Genomic DNA, 23,673 nt, shown 5'->3' with positions numbered 1-23,673 from the left:
CGAATGATGTCATCATGTTCTATTGTGTTCCTACCATTACCTAAACCGTTCCCAATAAATCTGACTCAGCACTGAAAAAAGCCCCGCCCTCGGGGTGACGTAACGTTAGCGACCGTTACCAAGTTGCTCCTCGCGAGCTTCATCCTCACCAACATGGCGGCGGAGTGCAGCAGCAGCAGCTGGAGCGCAGCGGCGCGCCTCGGCTCAGCCTCACTAACTTAAACTCACGCAACCGTGAGAACTGACGCAGCTTCGCATCGCGAAGATTTTAGTTTTTCGTTTGTATTTTTGTTTTATTGTGTAACATATATGGACCTCTAGTTCGATTCTCGACTTTGGAGAGAGAGAAAAAAAGCATCTTTTTTCGGTTATAGTGACGACTTCCAAAACTCACCTGCTCGCCGTCAGGAACAGCGTGTACCGAGTGCGAGCGCCAGCTGCTGCAGCGCAGTGTTTACACTCCGACTCCGACGGAAAGACTCGGATTTTTCTGCGCTATTAAAGTTTCTATTTTCCCAACCAAAACAAGCCATGTAATCGTGATCGGAGGAAATGCATCTAAATATGAGTGAAAATAATTACCCGCTGGAAGAAAGAGACAGAGACAGACTTCCTCCCATCATAAACCCTGTAAGTCTCATAGTTTTATTTATTTATTTATTTATTTATTTATTGTAGCTTTCTCACTATAACTTGCTTTTAAAGTTGTGATTGATAAGTTGAAAATTTCCGACGTTAGGAAAATTATGGATTTTGGACCTTATGAATATTAATAAACAGAGCAAGAATAAAAAAAAACTGAGATCAACTGCTTTTTCAGTTTTATTGCTTTAAGTTTAGATTTATATTTATATGCATTGTACACATTTTAGAAATTGCAACATTTTACATCACACATCTACCCCAAATCGTCACCCATCTTCCTGATGCATAAAACGTCTGTTACTAATTAAAGCACATGGGTGGGACCATCTGGCCAACACTTGATTTTTTTTCTGTTCTGTAAGAAAGCATCCAGACATTTACTTCTGATAAGATCAGAATAAGATAAGAGAAGAGAAAGAAGTTATTTTATTTGTATTGCCTTTATTATTCCTTTTTTCTCTTGGCTTTTGCACTTTTTGCATCAAGCATCGCTTTGTTTGCCTGGCCTGGTAAATAGTGATGCTGAAATTACAGGCTGTTGAAACTGATTAAACCATTACTTTTCACCTCCTACACTCCGCAGCACATCAAATTCAGGTGTCCAGCTCCTGCGTTCTGCAAGTAAATTGGTGCTTTACCTCTAATTGTAATGTTCACGGTAGCTCACATTCTAATTTGCACGTGTTTGGTCCCAATTCAAACAAACTCATGCATCTTTCATTTTCCTGACAGAATTTGGATCGTGGACCAAAGCTACCTTTCGCCTCTTATGGGAGTTTCATCTCCACCCTGAACCACAAGCGAGAGTCGGGCAATCACAGTCTGTCTACACAACTCCTCTTACCTGCCATCCGACAAGGTCAGCCATGACACCACACCTGACGCTGTGTTTGTTCTTGAAAAAGATGCATTTTTTTGGCGTTTGATCCTCTGGAAATATGTTATGACATTTGGGAAATCATTGTTATGATGTTTTTAACCACCGTAACTGTTTAAAAAAGGAATTTCAATTTTATTTTATTTAATTAAATTTTGTTTGTTTTTTTTGCCTGTCAAGTGCATGATTATGAAATTCAGTTTGAAAGCTACTAAACAGTAAGATACATGCTGAAAGTGAGGATATTGAGGTGACCACAGATTATTGGTGTTATATTTAAGAAGGAAAAACAGATTTATACTTTATATATATATATATATATATATATATATATATACACACACACACACACACACACACACACACACACACAAACTATATTTTAACCCAGTGTAAGTATGTATCCAATGATGTAAACTTAAAGCACTTTTTGTAAGTCGCTCTGAATGTAAATATTTTTATTAAAATATTTTATTCTCTTTTTTTTGTCACCTCCTGAAATGATTTCATGATTAGAAAAGGATAAAGATTTGTGAATTCTGTGCTTTGATATCCTGTGTTTTGATGCATGGCATGAAAACACTCAAGCAAAGGTCAGCCTAATATGAAATGATATGCACATACAATATAAAGGCATTGCTTTGACACAAGACCAAATACTAATTGCATTTCAAAGAGTTCTCTTTAGCTGCTATGAATTAATGAACAACTCAGTACTGTGAGCAGATGTGTGTGTGTGTGTTCGTGTGTGTGTGTTTTCCTTTAGATCAAAGATTGTTTTAGAAGCCTTGCAGATCAGTGTGTCACAGTCAGTGTGGCAGACAGCTAATCAGAGTTTTGAAGCGAGTGTAGAGGATGGACTCAGATATATATACATAATTATATACTTTTTAATAGTAGCTTTTTTGTAGAATCACTGCTTCTACTCGAGTAGCTGCACTATCTTATGATGTCCTGTATTTTGAGGGTTTATATGAGAGCAACAACTGTAATTTGTGCTGTCTCTTAATCATGGTATGTTAATTGATAGTTGCCCTTGAGTAAAAAGGACAGTTATTCTAGTAGTTGTGCTTAAGGCTGGTGATGAAATTGATGATTTTTTTTTTCCCTCCAGAAACATTTTCTCCTTAAAGTTTTGGTCTTGCTTTCCTGGGATGGTCTTCATGAGAGCCAGTTTCATTATAGTGCTTGATGGGTTTTGCAAATGCACTTGTAAATAGTATTCTTGCAAGAACAGAACTATTTTAAAACAGAAATATTTTAGCCAAACTTTGTGTCTTAAAATAAAAGACTGTTATGGTTGTCCTGGTTGTGACTTAATTATCTAATTTCGCATGTGTTGTTTTAAAATTTTGACGAAGAAAAAAAATACAATATTGTTCTAGAATGTAGAAAATGAATCCACATTTTTGACCAGTATGTCCAAACTTTTGACTGGTACTGTATAAGTAACTATAAGTGCACTCAGTAAGAAACTTAAGCAATATTTGTTTGTTCGGTACTTTGTTGCTTAGCAGCACATCATTTTTGGTGGCCAAAACGGTTCTCAACAACACACTTCTGCTCATGTTCAGTTGCTTAACTATCTGGTATTCTGTCTTTAAAGTCATCAGCAAAATCCAAATTTATAAAAAAAAAAAAAAAAAAAAATGAAATTTATACAGTGATTAGCACATGCAATAAGGAAGGGAATACAGTAATCATGAGGATACTTTCTGTCTTATTTGGTAACTATAATGACATACGCATTTGTAAGTAATGTACAGTAGGGTTTTCCCCCCAAAACGCTGTTTATAAATTAACAACCATAGAATAACAGCATTGAACCTCTTCTGTAATATCTAATACTGAACTGAACTGACATTTGTAAAAGCAATCTTGGTACACTCCAAGAGCTCCTTGAGGACTGTTTCCTTTATCAATTCTGATTTGGAATAAAGATTTTTTTTTTTTTTTTATGTATTAATGGATGTTTCAAGCAACTGTGATAAAACATTTTTGAGGGATTATTTAAATAATATTCAACTATTTAAACCACATACACACCAAACATGACTCTTCAATTCACAATATCCTTCCCAAGCTTGACTTACAGAGTATATAAGCTTGCCTGGTTAACTGCCTGACTCCTTAGTGTGCTGCCACACAGTCCGTTGACTGCAGACAGATGACATGAGATGAGATAAAATCACTGGCTAAACCAGTGTTTTCTTTTGAGGGAGAGAGAGAGAGAGATGCTTTGGATTTTGTGCCTTGCAGCTGAATTTAAGGTTTAATTAAGCTCCAATTTGACCCCGTTTGCTGCTAAACTTTCATAGTTTAACCACTGGGACAAACTGCTGCATTAGCTGGAGTAAGAAGTGGCTCGGTTTTGTACAGGCAGAGAGTAAAAATACACAAACCAGGTTGACTCCTAAGGCTTTGTGTCTTAAACTGCATCCGGAAAAATTAATTGTTGCATTCTGAGTGAGTTTGTTTTGCTGTGCACGTACAGCCAATATTTCCTAACATAGGCAATCAAGTTTTGGGTAAAACTATCCCGGTACAAAGGCTGAGTTCGTTATAAGCATTAACCATCTGTCTTATTTTGGTTGTAAGATCTGGTTGTGTACAACCTCGTATTTAATCCCCACAAAAGGAGAATGTTATAAGACAGATAAACAGAATTTTCTAGAAATCATTAAATATTGAATTAAATCTGTAAAGCTGTAAACATGTTGATTTCTGTTGTAACGTTTAGCATTTTAACAAAGGCTCTATAGTGATTGATTCGCTTCTGGAACAGTTTCCCAGTGGACAGTCGAGGAACTGCATGTTTTAGTCTTTCTGCATTAACTTCATTTTAGACCTTCACATTGCTTCTCGATCAAAGAATGAGGAAAACATGTGATCTCTGTAATGTTAAATGTGGCATGTATGTTGTTACCAGATGACCTGGTTTGAGTAATTCATAAAATGCTGATCTTGAATTTTAACTCTTATGTTTTTTATCTTTTTATCTCGTTCAATTTCCCTTCAATTATTTTCACTTTCGTCTCCATCGTTATTGCTAGGCGCTTCTTCTTTATCGCCACAGCCTTTATGCTTGTTTTCAGACTTCCTGGTCTTGTACTGCACTCCTGCGCTTTATACAGTACAGTACACTGTCACATGCAGAGAATGCACGGTGCACACACGTGACAATGTATGCTGGACATGTGATCTAATTTCTGTGATTAAACATGTTGATTAAACAAGTAGGTGACTCAAATGTTCCTGTGTAGGGGACTTGCTGTATTGTTTAAAAGAAAATTTTATTTTAAAGTAGTATAATATACATTTTGTGACAAATTATATCATAGTAGGCTTTTTTTTTGTTCGTTCTAAGAAATTACAGAAAAGATCTGAAAAAAAGGTCAAGAATGTTACAGATTCAGATATTTTTCTTTTTTGTGTTAATTTCTTTTTAATAAATAAGAATGTTATAACAATATTATATATTGTTTTATTAAATATCAAAAAGACGATCCAGAAGCTAAATACCATTTGTCACATATCCAGTTTTTCACTTGTTTAGCTCTTCGGCTAGAACTAAAGCGAACTCATCTACAGTATATTTACCATAATATGGTGTATATTGTCTTAATACTTATGACCACCACTGTACCACTTTATGTTTATCTTTTTTTCTCTACAGTGAGAGAACTTCCTCCAATTTATCCAGATGTTCGACAGAAGCAGCGAATCTCAATAGATGTTTTACCTCCAGAAGTTAAAGCCCGCTTCATCTCCGATCCCATCATTCCCACCCGAACTAAAACTGCCAAAGAGTTTCAGTATGGGATTCCAGCCTATTGGGCTTTTATGTTTTTTCTTATTCTTCTCAGAAATAGTTTGCATGAAACCACACTTAACAGTGCTTGTTTTGTTTTAATCCAGAGACGATGTTGAAAAGGCAACTATCTCAGGTGATTGGAGGCATGTCCATGATTTCTATATGACCACATTCAAATCCTTCTTGGAACTCAATGCTGCTTTTAAGGTAATCTGTTTGTGTTGCCCTTAGTTGTTTGATTTTTTATTTATTTATTTTTTATTTTTTCACAAGAATAATATCTGGTTAAATTTGTTAGTTAAATTAATACAGAATAAGTGTATAGGCCTAGCAGAATGTAAAGTGTTAAAGCAGTTCATTTCAATGCTGCCTTTGAATTGTGCAAATGTTTTTACTGAGAGCTGCTGAAATTCTGACGCATGTGAGAGGAGAAAGGGAAAATCCCAGCATTACTGTTAGGCCTCTATATGAATGAATGAGCTCATTCAGAGAGTAATAAAAGAGAGAGCACCTGCATATGGTTTATATACAGAGTGTTGATCTTATTACAGGGGACCTCCTTACTACAGTATATAGTACATCTGAGCATTCGTAACAGCAGCCATAACATAGTATCATACAGAAATTATAATAATTAACTGTCCACTTTTTTTCAGATTAGAAAGCAGTGACGATGTGTTCTTTTAGTATCAGATTTCTCTTTTTTTTTTGTCCCCAGAGAGAAGCAAATGCTCCATTCAACACTATTGAAGACTCAGGAATTAACACCAAATTTGTCAATGCTGTGTATGACGCTTTGCTTCACACGGTGCGTAATGAACCCAAGAAAAAAAGCGCGTAGAAAATAAATTCACTTTCTTACATTTGCTTCAGACAAAGACCTATCGTGTGTCAGATTGCTTTAATCATTATTTAGTTGTTTGTTTAGTCGCCTTGAGAATGCAGACCTGTAATTGCTGACCTCCTTATTCACAGCCCCCTGATACCCAGAAATCTGTCCTGAAGGGAATCATTAATAGCTTATTAAGGGAATGGAAAGGGTGAGTGTTGTGTTTTTCCTCCCTGAGCTTTTAAAACCTGTGAAATGACGTGTTGTTACAGAGAAGATTTGAGCCGCCACTTTGTCTTTTAGACCACGGACAAAGGACGACCTGAGGGCTTATTTCATCCTTGTGCAGGTAACACTTAATTTTTTTATAAACTGTACCTAAAAAACTTTTTTTTTCCTATTTTGAGCTCGTCATTGTGCAAAACTGAACTATTATTCAAAAACTACCTTGATTATATAACCCAGGCGCATGTTGTACTTTTCAGTAATAGCTGTAATTTCCTGTCCTAAATCATGCGCTTATCTGCACACATGTATAGGTATATACTAAATGTAGAGTAATTTACTACCTAATCTGGCTCAGGCTTGGCTGTGCGTTGTGTTGGTGGCCATATCAAAGTGTGAGGCAAGGCAGGAAACTCTAGATCTCCTCTCTCACCATATGGCCCATTGACTCCAGCCATAGCTACAGGCAGACTGTCTGAGCATATATATGTATGTCATGAGCTAAGTGTTTGCTTCACACATGACCAGCATGGACTGGCTCTGGTTTGTCCAAATAAGGTTAAAGCAACAGGATAATAACTGGGAAAGTCTAACAGAAAGAAGTGTAAAAATAGAATTTTCAACATGCATCAGTTTTCACTTAGTTTTTTTTTTTATATGTGTATATTTTGGAGAACTTGATCTCTTGAAGTTTCTTTGTTCCAAAATTGGTTTTTTATTCAGTGCTATGACATGGATTGGATGGATGGAGTGAGATTGGAAGACGAAGGCAATTATTGCATTGATCTGTCTGCCGCGAATGTGAGTCTGTCTGTGGTATGATTTTCTTTTTGACCGTGCTGGAGGAACCGATGAGGTCATGTTGGAGGGGGAATCACTGGTTTCCGCTGAAACGGCACTCTTTATTAAAGAGCCAGACCTTCTTCTGCAGCGCCCGAGCGAAAAGTTATATTTCCTTTTCGAAGTGCTCCAGAACGTCTCTTCTTTGTTGCAGAATCCTCAGTACACCAGCACAGCCACATATGTCATCTATGCTCACTTACTGCGGCAAATAGCGACGCTGCCTGAAGCAGATCACCATTTCCTCATGCACTGGTTTAAGAAGTGAGTCTTTGAGAATTGTTTCCTTCTGTCACAGCCTCTTGCAGTCTAGGCTGCTTCAGGAATCCATTCACAAAACAAAACCAAAAGTTCAAAAGGCTAAATTATAAAGGCATGTGGGGATTATGTAAGGACTGAAAAATTATTTCAAAAGAGGGATTTTTATTTAATTTAAGATTAAATTAGAATTTTAGCATGTGAATAAGACTAAGTGATTTATTAACTTTTGAATCTCCCCAACAGCAGAATGCTCTGAGTTAAAAAGCTCCAATGTGAGTGTCTGACCAGGAAAGCTTTTTATTTCTCAGGCTATCTCAGAAGCGTTTTAAGCAGCTGGTGGAACGCCTACAGCTCTTCATCACCACACGTCTGTTCCCTGCCAAACCAGAGGAGCTACCGCCCATGTCCAAGTGCTCATGGTGGATCCCTTCAGCCACCAAGGTTCTCTCCCTGCTCAGTGAGTATGAAAAAGCAGTTCCAGACTGAGGGAAAAGTTCAACAGCATGCCTGCTGCTTTGTGCTGGGACAGAATCAAACCCGTCTCTGTCCTGTGTGTTCAGATGCCGCAAACAGCATTTCCCCTTCTCCCATTATCCCCTTCTCTGATTTTTACAATCTCACACTGGACCACATTGACTTCATGGAGGACTACCAGACGTGGCAAGCGCATGGAAATTCCAACAGGTGTGGCAGAAAAAAATATAATTCAAACCGAGTGATGTTACAGTATCTTCATTTTCCTGTTTTGTCTTGAGTTTCCAACTAGAAAAAGTCTAGAACTTGTGTTTACCCTCTTGAGCATTGCTTAACTCGATACAAAACTATTTGTCATAACTGATTATGAAGTTTAACATCATAAGTCTGACACTTTGCACTTTGCACAGGTTTACTTTCTGCCAGTATCCATTTATCCTGTCTACAGTGGTGAAGAAAGCTATTATTCAAAGAGACTCTGAGCAACAGATGATCAGTATGGCCAGGGTAAGAGTTTGCATGTCCCTGTCATTTCCTCTCTTCACGGCAGAGCTGCCAGAGTGTGCAGAGAACGTTACTGTGGAAACGAAGGATTTAGATTGTTTAGTCCTAAGGGTCTCGTGGGATACGATGCTTGCTCTATGGCCGTCTATACTCAAGACTGTTTATCTAAGCTGTCTGTACTTGGATTGTTCCTAGTGAAGTTCTGTGATTTCTTTAAATTACTGTAAAAGTTTTTCTTCTTGTAGAAAGTCCCAATTGTATTAATGATCAATAAGTTAATCTACTGTGTAAAATGCCTAAGTCAAACAGGGTTCATTTTACTATAAGAAAAAAATAAATAATCTAATACAGTCTTGTGCAGGGTGGGGCAGCCTGAGATGTTCTTTTTTTGGGTGAAATCCTCACAAGCTCCCTCCCAAAACATATGCGACCAGAGCGTAGGCTAAACAGACTCGTGGCTGTTGGATTAAAGACAGTCTTGCAGGAGCAAGGAAATTCACACTGTGTTCTCATCATTAGAACAAAATAACAGCTTCACTCAAGCATTTAGGAAGTCAACACAGACAAAAAGACCACCGAGATTTATCATAAGCATAAAGATTAATTCCTAAGACAGATTGTGCCAGCGAGCATCAGCATGTATGTAAACAGGGTTCCAGATTAAGAGTGGTAAATAATCAAATGCGTGGCTTTTTATTTCGGTTGCAGCAAACCCTGGTGGACAAGGTCTCTCGCAGACAGAGGGTGGATATGAGTCTGCTTTTTCTCAACATTAAAGTGAGGCGTCTGCAGCTGGTCAGTGACTCACTGGATGAGGTAATAGCGCTTGCTCACAGAACATGGACAGCGCCTGTCTGTTTCTTCAGTTCCTACCACTAACTCTGAAACAAGAAATATTTACAGAACTGTAAGAATAATGTAGTGGTTTTGTACGCATTATATATTTTCGTTCAAAGCAGCATTGTATTCAACATTTTTATTTTCCGCGACTGAGAGAGGGTACTTTTGGCGAAGACCAAGTATAGTCTGGTCTGGAAAGTTCTAAGTCTGGCTAGGGCTTAATTTGGAAAAATGGCCCCACCATAAATGCGTGTGTGTGTGTGTGTGTGTGTGTGTGTGTGTGTGTGTGTGTGTGTGTGTGTGTGTGTGTGTGTGTTTTAATAGCTTTCAAGAAAGAGAGCAGACTTGAAGAAGAAGCTAAAAGTAACATTTGTTGGAGAAGCTGGCCTGGACATGGGAGGACTCACAAAGGAATGGTTTCTTCTCCTGATTCGACAGATTTTTCACACTGATTATGGTGAGATGCTCAGAACAACCAACTGTGCTTATGCTCAGCAATGATTTCATCTTAGGTCATTCGAACTCTTCACTCCGTACAGCTATGAAACAAAACATCATTTATTCATTCGGTACTTGCTTGGGAATGTCTTCTCCAGTTATGTAGACCACATATGACTCAACTTAATAACCAGAACACCAGTTGCTTTACTGAATGACCGACCAAAATTGTGTTTAAATAGGCATGACTTCATTTTTATTCAATGCTAGGAAGGTTTAAGTGCTCTTTAGAGCCATGTATTATGACCACCTGCCTAATACTGGGTAGGTCCCCTTTTGCCGCCACTCCAGCCCTGACCCGTCAAGGCATGGACTCCATTAAACCTCTAAAGGTATGCTGTTGTATCTGGCACCAAGCCATCAGTAGCAGATCATTTAAGTCATGTACTGTAAGTAGTCAGGGAGGGCCTCCATGGGGCAGACTTGCTTGTTCAGCACAGCCCACTGATGTTCGAATGGATCGAGATCTGGAGAATTTGGAGTCCTAGTCTTCACATTGAACCTGTTGTTGTGCTCCTTAAACCATTATTATACCATTTTTGCAGTATGGCAGTGTGCAATATCCTGATTAAAGACCACATTGCCATAAAGAAATACCATTTCCATGAAGGAGTACACTTGTTCAGCAACGATGTTTAGGTAGAGTAGGTGGTAGATGTTAAAATAAAATCCACATGAATGACAAAGATTTACTGGCAAAACATTGCCCAGAGCATCTAACTGCCTCTAGCAGATTTCCCTCCTTCTATAGTGCAACCTGGTGTAATCTCTTCCCCAGGAAAGGGATGCACACCAACCCCGCCAATCATACACTTACTCATCGTCCATACCGCGTAATCCTGTATTCAGGGTTGCTGCGGGTCTGGAACCTATCTCAGGAGACTTAAGGCAAAAGACTGGGTACACTCTGGACAGGGTGCCAATCCATCGCAGGGTACACACTAAATTGCAATTCCAATTTTTATTTGAATAACCACTACACCACTGTGCCCCCCTTCCCCGCCAATCCCGTGATCTAAAAGAAAATGTCATTCATCAACCCAGGCCAACTTCGTCTACTGCCACATGGTCCAGTTCTGATGCTCACTTGCCCATTGTCTGCATTTCCGACGGTGGACATGGGTTAGCTGGGCACCGTGATCACTTGTTGGCTACGCAGCGCAACACGCAACAAACTGTGATCAACTTTGTATTATGACACCTTTCTATTATTATTTTTTCTTTTTTATTACAGTAGCCCATCTATTGGATTGGACTACACAGGGAAGCCTTTGCTCATCACATATATCAGAGAGCTTTGGTTGCCCATAACCTTGTCCACAGTTAAACTGTTTTCCTTTTTTAAATGACTTGTGGTAGGTCTTTATGACTTGAGATTAGGAACATCCCACAAGAACTGCATTTGTGAAGATTCTCTGACCCAGTTGTCTAGTCATCACAATTTGGCCCTTGTCAAAGTCGTCGAAGTCCCTTTGCTTTCCCAATTTTTTTTTTCTGCTTCCAACACATCAACGGTAGGGAGAAAAAAAATCCCAATATATCTGATGAACTTCCACGTGCCACTGTACAGTGATAATCAATGTTATTCACGTCACTTGTCAGTATTCATAATGTTATATATCGGTGTATATATAATAATGGTACAGTGTTGGAAATTACGACCCATTATTATTAAAGTTATTATATTTATTATATATTATATATTTATTATTAAGTTGTTATAGTTATAGCATGTTGAATTGAAAAGATTGAACAAAAACCTCAGTCACTCATAAACGACGTAACTCAGAAAGCCTGTAAATAATGTCTGCTCGGACCTTCTCAGTGTGTTTTGTCAGTGGAAAATTTTTAGCAATAAAAAGCTCTATGGCTGCAAATAAATAGTCAGAATATTATTCCACACTTTTGAAAAACAAACCTAATGAAATTGATGTTACAGTTAAGCACTCCCTGGTTACAGGTTTTGAGAACGCCTGGTCAACTTTATTTAAAAACAAAAAAAATGTGATGTATTTATATTATGTATAAATAGAAACATGCCTATGTCCAGATATGATGTTATGATGTTATGATGTACATGATATGGTATACAGGCAAATCATTTCCATGGTTATATCTGTGATTATATAGTCATCACTAGTGGAATGTACTTGCATTCAGACTGCCCTTTAAAACCAGGTTTCTGTTTTCAGCTTTGAGGAATTTACTTCCAAAAAAGACTTACAGTGCTTCCATGTGTGCTTTCACAGGCATGTTCACATATGTGAAGGAATCTCAGTGCCACTGGTTCAGCAACTGGAAGTGTGACAACTGCTCAGAATACAGACTGGTTGGAGCTGTATCCTTTCATTTGCTGCATAGGTAGCTGTGCATGGGTGCTGGAAGACTTAAATAACCCATAAACATACAGTCTGCTTCCACTTAGAGGAAACATCCACAGTTTATTCGTGGAACCTGTAAAAAGTTTCCCTTTCGCGGGGCAAAGGGCGGGACAGATGCTTATTTTCAGCATTAGTCCTCAGTTTGATTCACTGCTGAGGATGCACAATATGTCATGCTTTCTGACTGCTCACAGCCTCGTACGCTGAAGTGCGTGGGCCATAATGAAATGGCAGGGCTGTCCATATCTCGCCTGCTATAAGGTAGGGAAGGAGACAGCAGCTTGACATAATCATCCCCACTGACTCAGGCAGCCAGGTTTGTTTGTGTGTGTATGTTCCCCTGAGCTTGCCCACTGTAGAGCGTTTCAAGCCCCAAAAAGTACACCCAGAAACGCTGTGTCACATAGGCCAAGGATAATGAATGAAAGGTTTCTTTTGGTTTTGTCTCGTTTGGAACGGCACAGGGGCTGGCTTTTGTCTTGGCTCAATGCTCGAGCCATTACGAAAAATTTTCCCTCTGTCTGCTAAAAGGCAGCTTTTTTTTTTTTTTTTTTTTTACCTCCCCCTCCCTTTTTTTCCTTTTCCCCCTTTTTCCACTGCCCTCTCTCAGAGAACTGTGTGCATATGGAGAGCACATGGAGGAGTCCCATCAGCTGCAGCTGCAAGCACTTAAGGAACAGCCTCTTCACATTCTCTTTCTAAATGTATAATACACCTGTTGGGCGTTCTTTCTGTACATCTCACTGTGTACACTAATCATAAGGCCATAGTGTGGTCAGTGCAGTAGTAGGTATCTTAAAGGACTGTATCTGCGCTAGTTATACATTTAACGGGAACAAGCGAAGTGCACAGGCTAAAGAAAGACTAATGCCTATAGACTCGGCTCACTTCTTCAGCTGATCACTCTTAACCACATTGCGCTCAGCTCATGGGCCTGGCCGTATACAACAGCATCACCCTGGACATCCGATTCCCGCCCTGCGTCTACAAGAAGCTGCTGACTCCTCCCATCATGCCATGTGACCTTGATGCCCCTGTTGGCATGGCATCCCTCACCCTGGACGACCTGCAGCAAATCATGCCTGTATGTACACAAGCTGTGACATCCAGTGTTTTGGTTTTCACTCTTACCGCTTTCCTGCAGTTTAGAAGAAATGCTTCTGGCAAAAATAAAAAAGTACACATATTTTTTTCTTATTTTCCGTAAAATCATCCAAGATGTAGCATGTGTTTTGTTTAGTCAAGGCAAAGCTGGTATAGTGGAAATCACCTAAATTACAGAAGGAGGCTGACTAAAATGACTATTCTAACTATACAATCATCTATTCTAACACACAGTTCTATCCTCAGGATCTGAAAGCCGCACTTCATGCTTACATCGTTAAACTATATGCTGTGGATGTGTGTGATTTACAAGATTGCTGATGTGCTGTTTTCACTGCAGTTACAGCACTGTGCAAAAGTCCTGAGCCACCATTATATCTTCATATTCTGCTTCCAAAGAGCCAGACCTTCTTGTATTTTAATATAGTCCTGAGGAATAGTTCTCCAGGCTTCCTGTAAGACTTGTTTGGCCCTCAGTTTTGGCAAGATTTTGGCTCTTATTTTCAGTCCAGTCCCTGTACCTGACCAGTTTCAGATGAATGTTTTAGTTTGTTAAGCCACACAGTGACCAATAAATCAGTCAAGTATAAATACTAAAGACATGAACTAGTGAGAAACATTTGCAGATGATGACAGATGGTCAGACTGGTGCAATAAAACAGCAGCTTATTTCCCTGAAACATATTTTTCCTTATGTCATTTTACATTATTAAATTAGATTTAGACTTAATCAAGACTTTTCTACAGTAGTAGTAGTGTGTGTGTGTGTGTGTGTGTGTGTAAACACGCACATACACCAGACGTTTTTGGGACAAGGGAAAGTTATACATTTTTGTATGTAAATGTAATTATATTTTATTTGTTTGTCTATTCCTGAAGTATATTTTAGTGCCTTAAGAGCCCAGCTGTTTACTCAGTTACTCTACCAGAAACTAAATTAAAATCTTTAAGCCAGATTCTGTTGTTATAAAAGTAAAAAAAAAAAATGGAAGTCTGGATTCACCATCTTTATCCATCCAGGGTAAAAACAATGTAAAACAAAAAATTTCTGTAGGAAAATTTGGAGCAAATTTTGGAGCAAAACAATCTCTGGCATAATAATTAATATATTGATATAAAATATAATGTTAGAGTTTTTTTATAAAAACAATTGCTGCATTTGGCTAAAAGATTTTTGACCGATATTAGTGAATCATGAATAGGGACATAAACTAATAAAAATGTTTTATTTTGTTTTCATTTTTGGTTATCTTAGTTAATTGCAAATTTGACTGCCAGCCCTAACACAGTTCTTATACAGGCCAGTTCAATCATATAATCTATATATCACTGGCAAAATTTAATATGGACAGAATTCACATATGCATTGGTTAACCACACATGGCAGTACACAGGACTGTTAGTTATTGTATGTGTCTGAGAGAGCAACCTCGTGTCATTGCAAATGGCACTTGTGGTATTGTTGTGGTCCTACTTGTTGTTCTGGTGCATTGCTGTCACTAGGCAGCACAAGTGTGTTTCCCTTTTCCGCTGATAAAGTGTCGCCTCCAGATGGTGCATTGTTTCTGCAGCCATTAGCACAGCACCAATGCTGACTGCCTGTTTACTGCTCCTGATAAGCCTGTCCTCAGTCATGCATTAGCTCCTATAAATTACATGAAAAGTCAAAAATTGTGAAATGTAAACAATATAATAAATGCTTAACAAAAAACTGGTCAGGACCCTACCAGAATGCAGTGTTTTATGTGTATGCTGTAATAATAATAATAATAAAATATTATGGTAAAATTAAGTCACTTTAATTAAAGTCCACTAGAGGGAGCCTTATGATTAACTTTATTTTCTGCTCTTACGCAACAAGTGAAAGAAACAAGTCTCTTTTGTTTTTAAAGTGCGACATTTCCACTTATGACTTTTTAAATGGACATTTTTACACATTTGACATTTTTTTTCATTCATTTCCATGTTTTGTTTATTTAATTTAAATTTTATTTATTTTTTGTTTGCTGAGTCAGCCTTAAGTAAACCAGATGTTCAATGTAAAAGCCTTTGGCCTCAAACCTAATTATGTAACCGAGTATCTCTGTGCGTTGTTTGCTTTCTTATGTTAACCCCCTCACATAAAAGTTTGCCGCTGTAACCACTTGAAAAACTTTCGGTTAAATAATAGAAGGGAGTGAGACAATGAATGTCGCCGCGATTCACGTCAATCCCCACCTCATGCCGTGCATTTTTTCTATTCAGCGCAGAGGTGTGAATTAAAATGACTCACATGGTTTCATGTGGATGAAATACCTTATGTGGTTCTGTTTCACTTTATTCACTGTTTTCTATTGTTAAGCAGGAAGTAACTTAAACAGATATGTTTTTAAACATATTGATTACCTAAATAAATTATTTTTTATTAATTTATTAATTTAATTTAATATGCAATTAAAGACAGCTGTAGATTAACTGTTGTAAAAGGTTAATAATGGAAGTAGAACTGTTTCCAATGCGATGGTGCCTCTTGATTTAAAGTTGATCATTTAGTCTTTCTGTTTTAGGATCTTGCTCACGGCCTCAGCGAGTTACTAAGCTACGAGGGAAATGTGGAAGAGGACTTCTATACGACCTTTCAGGTATTTGGCTCACACACAGACAGGCCTCTGTGCAGTGCAGGTTTCTGAGAAACTATACAGACTGTAAGGCTATTTAGGATATTCAGGGTGCCCTAGATTGCACCGTAGGGCTTGTTCGCACTTTTCCTCTATATGTTGAGCGAGCAAAGTTGTGCCGGAAACAATATTAGTGTCTGTCTTTGCAGGTTTTTCAAGAAGAACTTGGAGTAGTCAAGTCATATAACCTCAAGCCAGGTGGGGATAAAATTCCTGTGACTAACCAGAACAGAAAAGGTGAGAGGTCTGGACTAAATGTCTTACAAACTTTATCCACTATTTTTAGCAATGTGCCAGTAATGCATTATTTATTTGTACATCCCTGTGCGCAGAATACGTTCAGCTGTACATCGATTTCCTGCTGAATAAGTTTATTTACAGACAGTTTGCTGCTTTCTACCATGGCTTTCACAGTGTATGTGCCTCTAATGCCTTGATGGTGAGTTAAACTTTCTTTTAGTGTCTGTGTGTGCTTGTGGATCTATATAACTATTACTAACCGTAACAAATAGTCACACATTTTAATAAACCATGACAGAAATTAAGATTTTTCCAAACTATTGGAGACTAAATGATTTTCTCATACTACTACAGAGCAGTATTGCCCATTTCTGTCTGCATGAACTGGATGGCAGTGTTGTCACTCATCATTAGTCAGTGTGTCACTGTCCAATAACGGGTATCTGTCAGGACCTGGATGTGGAGGAGGGTATCAGATAGCGCTCGTCTGAGTGTGGTATGATGCCATGTGACCCAGCACAACCAGCAGTTATAAATAACTGGTGACTGGCTTCACGTGTCGCTGATCAAACATTTGTTGGCCCAAACCCTCCCTAGTTGGAAGCTGTTATGTGATAGGAGAGAGCTGGCTAGAAAGTGTGAGAAAATGGGGGAAATATCAAAAGGGAAATAAAAGCTGCAGCTGATAAACCTGTGATTTTTGCATAAAAAAAGTTTTGACCCTAAGGCTAAATGAAATCATTTTCTCTCTTTGTAAATGCAAGATTTTTGCATGAAACTGAGATAGAAACCATATAATTCCAAAATAATATTATCATAAAAAACTTCGCCAAATTAATTAATTCATTTATCTATTTATTTGTTCATCTTCAGAAAGCATTTTCTCCTAGTTAGGGTTGCAGTGGATCCAGAAACACTGAGCACGAAGCAGGACTACGGCCTCCATGGAAAGCATGTCCATTGCAGGACCCCATGCATACACTCGCTCACACCTCACCAATCAGCATGTTTTTGGGAACTTGAGGGGAACTAGAGAATTTGGCAGAAGGGGACAAGAAAAAGATTTGAAACTTTATACAGAGTAACCAAAGTTCAAGATTAAAACTGTGCATCACAGTGATTGAGCCATGTCTCACGTTAATGTATATCATATATTCATGTATATGTATAGTATACCAATCAGACATTACATGAAAACAAACCTTTATATCCAGTATTTTGTAGGTTCCAATAAATTAGCTTTGGGTGCCCGTGATCCTGTCACCAGTTTATTGGTATATAATCAGTCATCAATATTAATGTGTTAATGTTATGAAGTGATAATGGTATGGCTGATCAGTGTACATGTGCCCGTCATAAATGTGCGTTCAAGAATATGAAGAGGGTAAGTTGAAGCCAGATGCTGCAGTTGTTGCAGAACATGATTCTGGAAAGCGTTATAAAACCATTTCCAAACAATTTGGAGTTTAGCCTTCTACAGTGAGAAAGATTATTCACAAGTGGGATTAATTCAAGACATTTGACATCTTCCCAGGAGCGGACATCCCAGCATCCCAGCACATTCACCCCAAGGTCAGATTGTGCAATCCTCAGAGAAATACAAAAAACAAAACAAGAGCTACATCTTAGACCCTACAGTCCTCACTGAGCATGTTCAATAGCAGAGTCCATGTTAGCACAATTAGGAGAAGACTGAACAAGTATGGTTTGTTTGGTTGCAGGGTGAAAGCCTCTGCTGTCTAAAAAGAGCATTAAAGCATGGATCAGGTTTGCAAAACTGCATCTGACATTGGCTTCCGGAACAATGTCCTGTGGACAGATGAGACCAAAGTGGAGCTGTTTGGGCTTAATGCCCAAGGCCATGTTTTTTTTGGCCTTCATTTTTATTAAGCAAATAATGGCACGGTCAAAAACGTTATCGCACTTCTGTTACACTGCATAAATAAGAGTTTATATAATGTTTAAAAATGTGCTTTGGTTGGCAGGTACAAAGCAGAGCTGATGGCTGATGTAGACATTTTCACTAGCTGATTTCGGGACAGTGTAATTGGTGCGTGTGTGTGTGTGTGTGTGTGTGGTGTCTGCTCTCCCCACCCCCTCGCTTGGCCATACTCCAAAGAATTGGGAGTGTTAAGCGCTCTGGTTTGAAGTTGTTTCCAGGCCGGCATGGAAGGAATATGCCAGTGAGATGTGTAGAACTAATACATGACTAGGCAATGAAAACTTCAACCCCAGACTCCTTGCCTCGCATTTTAATCAGAGGCTTTACAAAGCTGCCTTTTTCATGCAGATTTTCAGTAGCTTTGTGACTAGAACAGCACTTTACAACTGCTGTCTTTCTTCCTGCATACTTTGGTATGTGGTTTAATGAATCATCAGTAGTGTATGAGTGCTGGGAATTTCAGTGTGCCATCACTTATTCAGACGTAGAGAAACAACACAAGCCCCAGCAGCTTGTTGGTAGATTTGTCGATATATATATATATATATATATATATATGTATATATATATATATATATATATATATATATATATGTATATTTGGTTTCTTAATAGCGCATGATTTGAAGCTGACTGAGCCTCGAAAAAGTCTTGAATTTCCTGTGTTTATCTTGGCCATGTTCAGACTGGAAATTACACTTCCTAATATGGTAAGCATTGTCTGGTCCAAGTTTGCTCTTGTAAGCATACAGCTGACCAAAAAGAGAGAGAGAGAGAGAGAAAGAGCAATAAATCTGCAGTTCTGTGCAAATGCATACCCTGGCCCTTTCTGGAGCTTTCTGACTCTGAGTGTTTTTCTGTCGGGTCACTAGTTGCGGTGGGTGTGTCAGACACACAGAATGCACAGTTGTCATGCTGGGAAAGAAAGGATCAGATGAGCTGACCACATTAAATCCCTGGGTCTTTAAATGCTTATGTAAGAGACGGTGAGAAAGCAATAACTCTCTCTCTCTGGTGTTAGGAGAAGGGGAGGGAAGATGTCAGATGAGATTGCACTCCCATGGTGTTTTTGCAGGTCAATTGTTACATCATAAAAGCAGACCAAGCCTTGCCTTTTGGTAGAGTTAAAGGCATTATACTGTATGCAGATGTGCAACAAAAAGGGTGTAGCACTACTTAAAACTTCTAATATGATGATAGTTAAAGCTGAAGTACCAAAAGATTCAGAGTCAAAAGATAAAAGAAGAAGAAAAGAAAAAACTAAGCCGGATGAGTGTGTGTTATGTAATTGCATTTAGTGCTTACTTGCATTACTGCATCTACATCATTGTTACAAGCATTACTGCAATAGGAAGCAGTGGTACAGTAGCTAAGTAGTTAATGCTCTGAGTTACTACTCGGAAGGTCACAGTTCAAGCTCCAACTCCACCAAGTTGCCAAGGTTGGGTCATTGAGCTTGGCCCTAAACCTAATCTGGTCCATGGGTGACGTATCATGGCTGACCCTGTGCTCTGACCCCAGCTTGGGATATGTGAAGAACGAATTTCACCCTGCAGGAATGTATTCGTGACGAATAAAGGTTTAACTTCATTTATTTTTATTGTAGCTCCTGAGGCCAGAGGAGGTTGAGATCCTGGTGTGTGGCAGCCCCAATCTGGACATGAGCTCTCTTCAGAGGGTGGCACAGTATGAGGGCTACAGCAAGACAGACCCCACCATCCGGTAACACTGACCTGCAAGGGTCACAGCACTTACTGTCTACCCGCTAATGGAATAACCATCATTTAAGAAAACTATTCAAGTCATCGTTTTATGTAAAGCAGATTTTTTAATTCTTATAGAAAGAAATCATAATTTAATAATTGACACGGACAAGATCACGCCAATTAAAGGCTCTAAATGTAGGTTTTGATTAATTTTCCTTTAATTTATTTTTTTTTATTTTCTTAGTGTGTGTCCATGTACTGTCCCATTAAAAACATAGTACATGTGTGTGTAGTCACGTGACTCCTCCATCCAGTCTGCAACATGGAAGCAATATGGAAGAGAAGTCTTTTATTTACGAAAACATATTTTATTTACAAAACATCCCAGCTTTAACAGTTGAACATATTTACAGGAGAAACCTGTCAGTAAACGATGAGGAGAAAAAACAAACATTTATTAATCATGATCGAGGTAAAATGTTGAATGGTGATATAAAGAATAAATTTTCATATGCATGTGGATATACTGCACGGATGCAATGGCTTTGTGACTTTAAACGGCACTTGATGAGTTCTCCTGAAATACTGTAGTTCGTAACTGCTTTCTTTCTTCCTGCATCATTTGGAATGTGGTTTAATAAACCATCATTAGTGTATAAAAACACACTTAGTGCGTACACTGTAGCTTTCAGTGCTTTCTATGTCTTTTAGATTTTTGCGAGTCATTATCATTAAGTAAATGTTTTGTTTTTTTTTCCGATGAAGTGCATTCTGGGACGTGGTTCTAGCTTTTCCTCTGGAGCTGCAAAAGAGGCTTCTCCACTTCACAACAGGAAGTGATCGTGTTCCTGTGGGAGGGATGGCAGACCTCAACTTCAAGATCTCGAAAATTGAGGTTTCGACAGACTGGTACGGATAAAGTAATGCATCAGGCTCTGTTTGTGTGTGTGTGTGTGTATTGATAGTTTTTATGTCTTAGTGTTAATGAAGTTAAGAGTTAAATATGTGCAAATGAAAATAAAGCAAATATATATATCTATATGTGAGTCATTTCCTCTTTTCAGGTTACCTGTTTCACACACATGCTTCAACCAGATCTGCCTGCCACCCTACAAAAGCAAGAAAGAGCTGCGGCAAAAGCTTACCATAGCCATTTCCAATGCCGAGGGCTTCGGTTTGGAGTAGTGTAATGATGGTTTAAAGGGAAACGGATACCCATGGACATTTGCTGGTGTTTTTGTCCGATGTTTGCACAATAGGCCCCTTTGGTAAATGATTTACGCACTGTAGCTGTCCTTAAAGCTAGACCCGAAGAATCACTAGCCTTTGGCCATTTGATATGGCTGTGTAATGTGTGACATTATGTTGTGTTGTACGTGTGTGTAAATGGTAAGAGACAAATTCTGTCATGAACCAGGATTCGAGAAAGAATCCAGTTAAACTGTACTGTATGCCTAGAAGTATCCAGATGTGTCATGTGCATTGTGTTATGTATATCAAGGACCTTTCTGTTTTAATTGATTTTTTTTTTGGTTTGTTTTGTAGCTTTGACAAAGTATCCGCATGTGATATACTGTATTTGCGATATCCAACTAAATCAGCAGGATAGCTACAGTATTTAAGGTAGAGAGCTATTCAGATGAAATTGCTATATCAGACTTCAACTTGGTGATTTTGCCAGTTTGAATCTGTTCCCTAGCAGGGTTGTTATGTAATATCCCACAGTTGTGCAGTGGGGAGGGCTGAAAATAGGCCAGAGCGAGGTGTAAAATAGCCTGGCAAAAAGTCTACCTCTGGTCTGAGGGTTTGAAACGACAGTGATATGTCTCCCCGACTTCCTGGTAATAACCAAGATTGTAAGAGTGTTACTGATTTAGATATTTCCTCTAATTGTGCCTCCATTTCCTCCAGTGCTGGACTGTTATAGGTGTTAAATATTCTGTAATTGAATCTCATGATTGTTTTCATGCTCAGAGATGGTCTTGTTCTGTATAAAGTTCTGAAAGTCTTGACGACCCTTTTGTATTCTCAGTGAAAGGAAAGGAACGGTGTAAATGATCGTTTTTCTTTTTTTTTTTTTGTACCTGTCTAAGTGACAACCATAGTGTGTTCCTGTATTAGAAATCGTTTGTGGTAGTTATTGTTGGCTGTTCTTGAACAGAATGTGGACTGATGACGGAGGTACACATGAACAGCTAAGTACGTTAAGATTAATTTATTTTGCATCTGCCCCCCCCCCCCCTTTTTTTTTTGCTTTTGCCTATCAGTTTTACAGCTTATAAAATAGGGATTTTATTGACTGTCATTTTCTCCCCTGTTCATTCAATACTTGTAAACATCTCTTAGCTTAAGTATTTCCTTTTTCATTTCATCTCCGGTTCTTTGGATTAAAATGTTACGCCTGGTTTTGGCCTCCATCCATGACATCACTTTAACTCTCTGACTATTGCAAGTGTTCACTTTATCGTTTATACTGTTTTATGACTGAATACAAATGTATTTGCCGTGTATTTATTTTAACTTTGCTCATTCTTAATGATTAAAGTTATACAGCAACACTGATGGCTAAAATTCTTTTTTTTTTCTAAATCTTTTGGGCAGTGCTTTTGTTGCCAGCATTTAAGCCTCATATTGATCTTTTTTGCCTAGAAACATTTTGAATGTCAGACAAGCTTAACTTCTCAAGAGGTTGCGTGCAGTTTGTTTGATGGGCCTGCCCTGTTTTATACTTGTGCATGTAAGAGTAATGCACACGTGGACTGCCAGCCAACGCCGCCAACAAAGCAAATAGACTATTGGATAAACCCGTTAGGTAGGAAGTTCATTAAACTGTAGGTATGGTTAGAATTTGAGGAGAGTCATTTACATTTGTTTGCATTTTTTAACAATGTAATGTCCGTAATGTGCACTTACCAGCCATTTCATTAGGTACACTGCTCGTTACATGGCAGCGATTTAATGCATTTGGGCATGTACAGTTTAAACCAAGAATCAAAATGAAGAAGAAAGGTGATTTAAATTATTTGGAATGTGGGATGGTTGTTGGTGCCCGACCACAGTGGTGGTTTACAGAGATCTAAAACAGAGAATGTCCAATGAGCAGCAGTAATTTGAGCGCAAATGCCTCATTGATGTCAAAGGCCAGAGGGGAATGGCCAGACTGGTTGGACCTGATAGTAAGTTGACTGTAACACAAATCTCAATCTCATTACAGCCAAGGTATGCTGAAGAGCAAGTCTGTACACACAACATGCAAAACCTTGAAGCAGAGTATTGTTGCTGACCATGTCTGACCACAGTCCATCTATCTTCTGGCAGCTACACTACCGGTCAAATGTTTGGACACCCCCTCTAATTCCATTGTCTTTACTTATTTTTACATTGTAAAACAGTGCTGAAGGCATTCAAAATATGCAATAATTCTGTTTAAACAGTTGATATTGAGATGTGTCTGCACAACAGCTTTAATCTAAGGTGCTGGTAATTGGTGATTTTTGAGGGTGGTAACTCTAAATGTACTTGTTGGTCTGTTGCTTGATGGGTTTTACAAATGCACCTGACAGTACTGTTCTTGCAAGATATATTGCAGAACAGCTGACCTTCAGGTCTTAAAGAATAATTGACTTTTTATTGTTGTTGTTGTTGGTACCTAATTACCATATGACTTTTTACAGAGTTTTGAATAAAAATCTGTATCGTTCTTGAGTGTAGAAAATAAATCCAAACTTGTGTCCAAACTTAGGTGGCTTAGTGGTTAGCTAAGTGGTTAGCTTAGTGATCTCCTTGCACCTTCTGGGTCAGGTTTGATTCCCGTCGATTCCCGTCACATGGAGTTT

General features: G+C 38.5%; 1 protein-coding gene across 1 annotated transcript; it reads left to right on the top strand.

Moving 5' to 3' along the window:
* Positions 1-163: 163 nt before the first annotated feature.
* Positions 164-22,389, top strand: hectd2 (HECT domain containing 2). The gene is made up of 21 exons (XM_053511845.1): positions 164-630; positions 1,378-1,504; positions 5,199-5,337; positions 5,441-5,543; positions 6,055-6,144; positions 6,312-6,376; positions 6,469-6,514; positions 7,385-7,494; positions 7,800-7,948; positions 8,052-8,175; positions 8,376-8,472; positions 9,178-9,285; positions 9,634-9,766; positions 12,057-12,145; positions 13,114-13,272; positions 15,839-15,913; positions 16,099-16,186; positions 16,282-16,388; positions 19,738-19,853; positions 20,603-20,746; positions 20,902-22,389. The coding sequence occupies exons 1-21, from the start codon at positions 553-555 to the stop codon at positions 21,020-21,022; spliced, it is 2,268 nt and encodes a 755-aa protein (XP_053367820.1). The 5' UTR covers positions 164-552; the 3' UTR covers positions 21,023-22,389.
* Positions 22,390-23,673: the final 1,284 nt, after the last annotated feature.

The sequence above is a fragment of the Clarias gariepinus genome, chromosome 14 (genome assembly GCF_024256425.1).
Source record: "Clarias gariepinus isolate MV-2021 ecotype Netherlands chromosome 14, CGAR_prim_01v2, whole genome shotgun sequence".
Lineage (NCBI taxonomy): Eukaryota > Metazoa > Chordata > Actinopteri > Siluriformes > Clariidae > Clarias > Clarias gariepinus.
The sequence above is the reverse complement of the archived record's forward strand: the minus strand, read 5'-3'. Positions and strand labels throughout refer to the sequence as shown.

Bases quoted from the DNA above. Each gene is read 5' to 3' on its own strand.
- hectd2 (XM_053511845.1), top strand. From the start codon at position 553: ATGCATCTAAATATGAGTGAAAATAATTACCCGCTGGAAGAAAGAGAC. The intron at 631-1,377 runs GTAAGTCTCATA...TTTTCCTGACAG, and splicing joins TTCCTCCCATCATAAACCCT to AATTTGGATCGTGGACCAAA. The intron at 6,145-6,311 runs GTGCGTAATGAA...CCTTATTCACAG, and splicing joins ATGACGCTTTGCTTCACACG to CCCCCTGATACCCAGAAATC.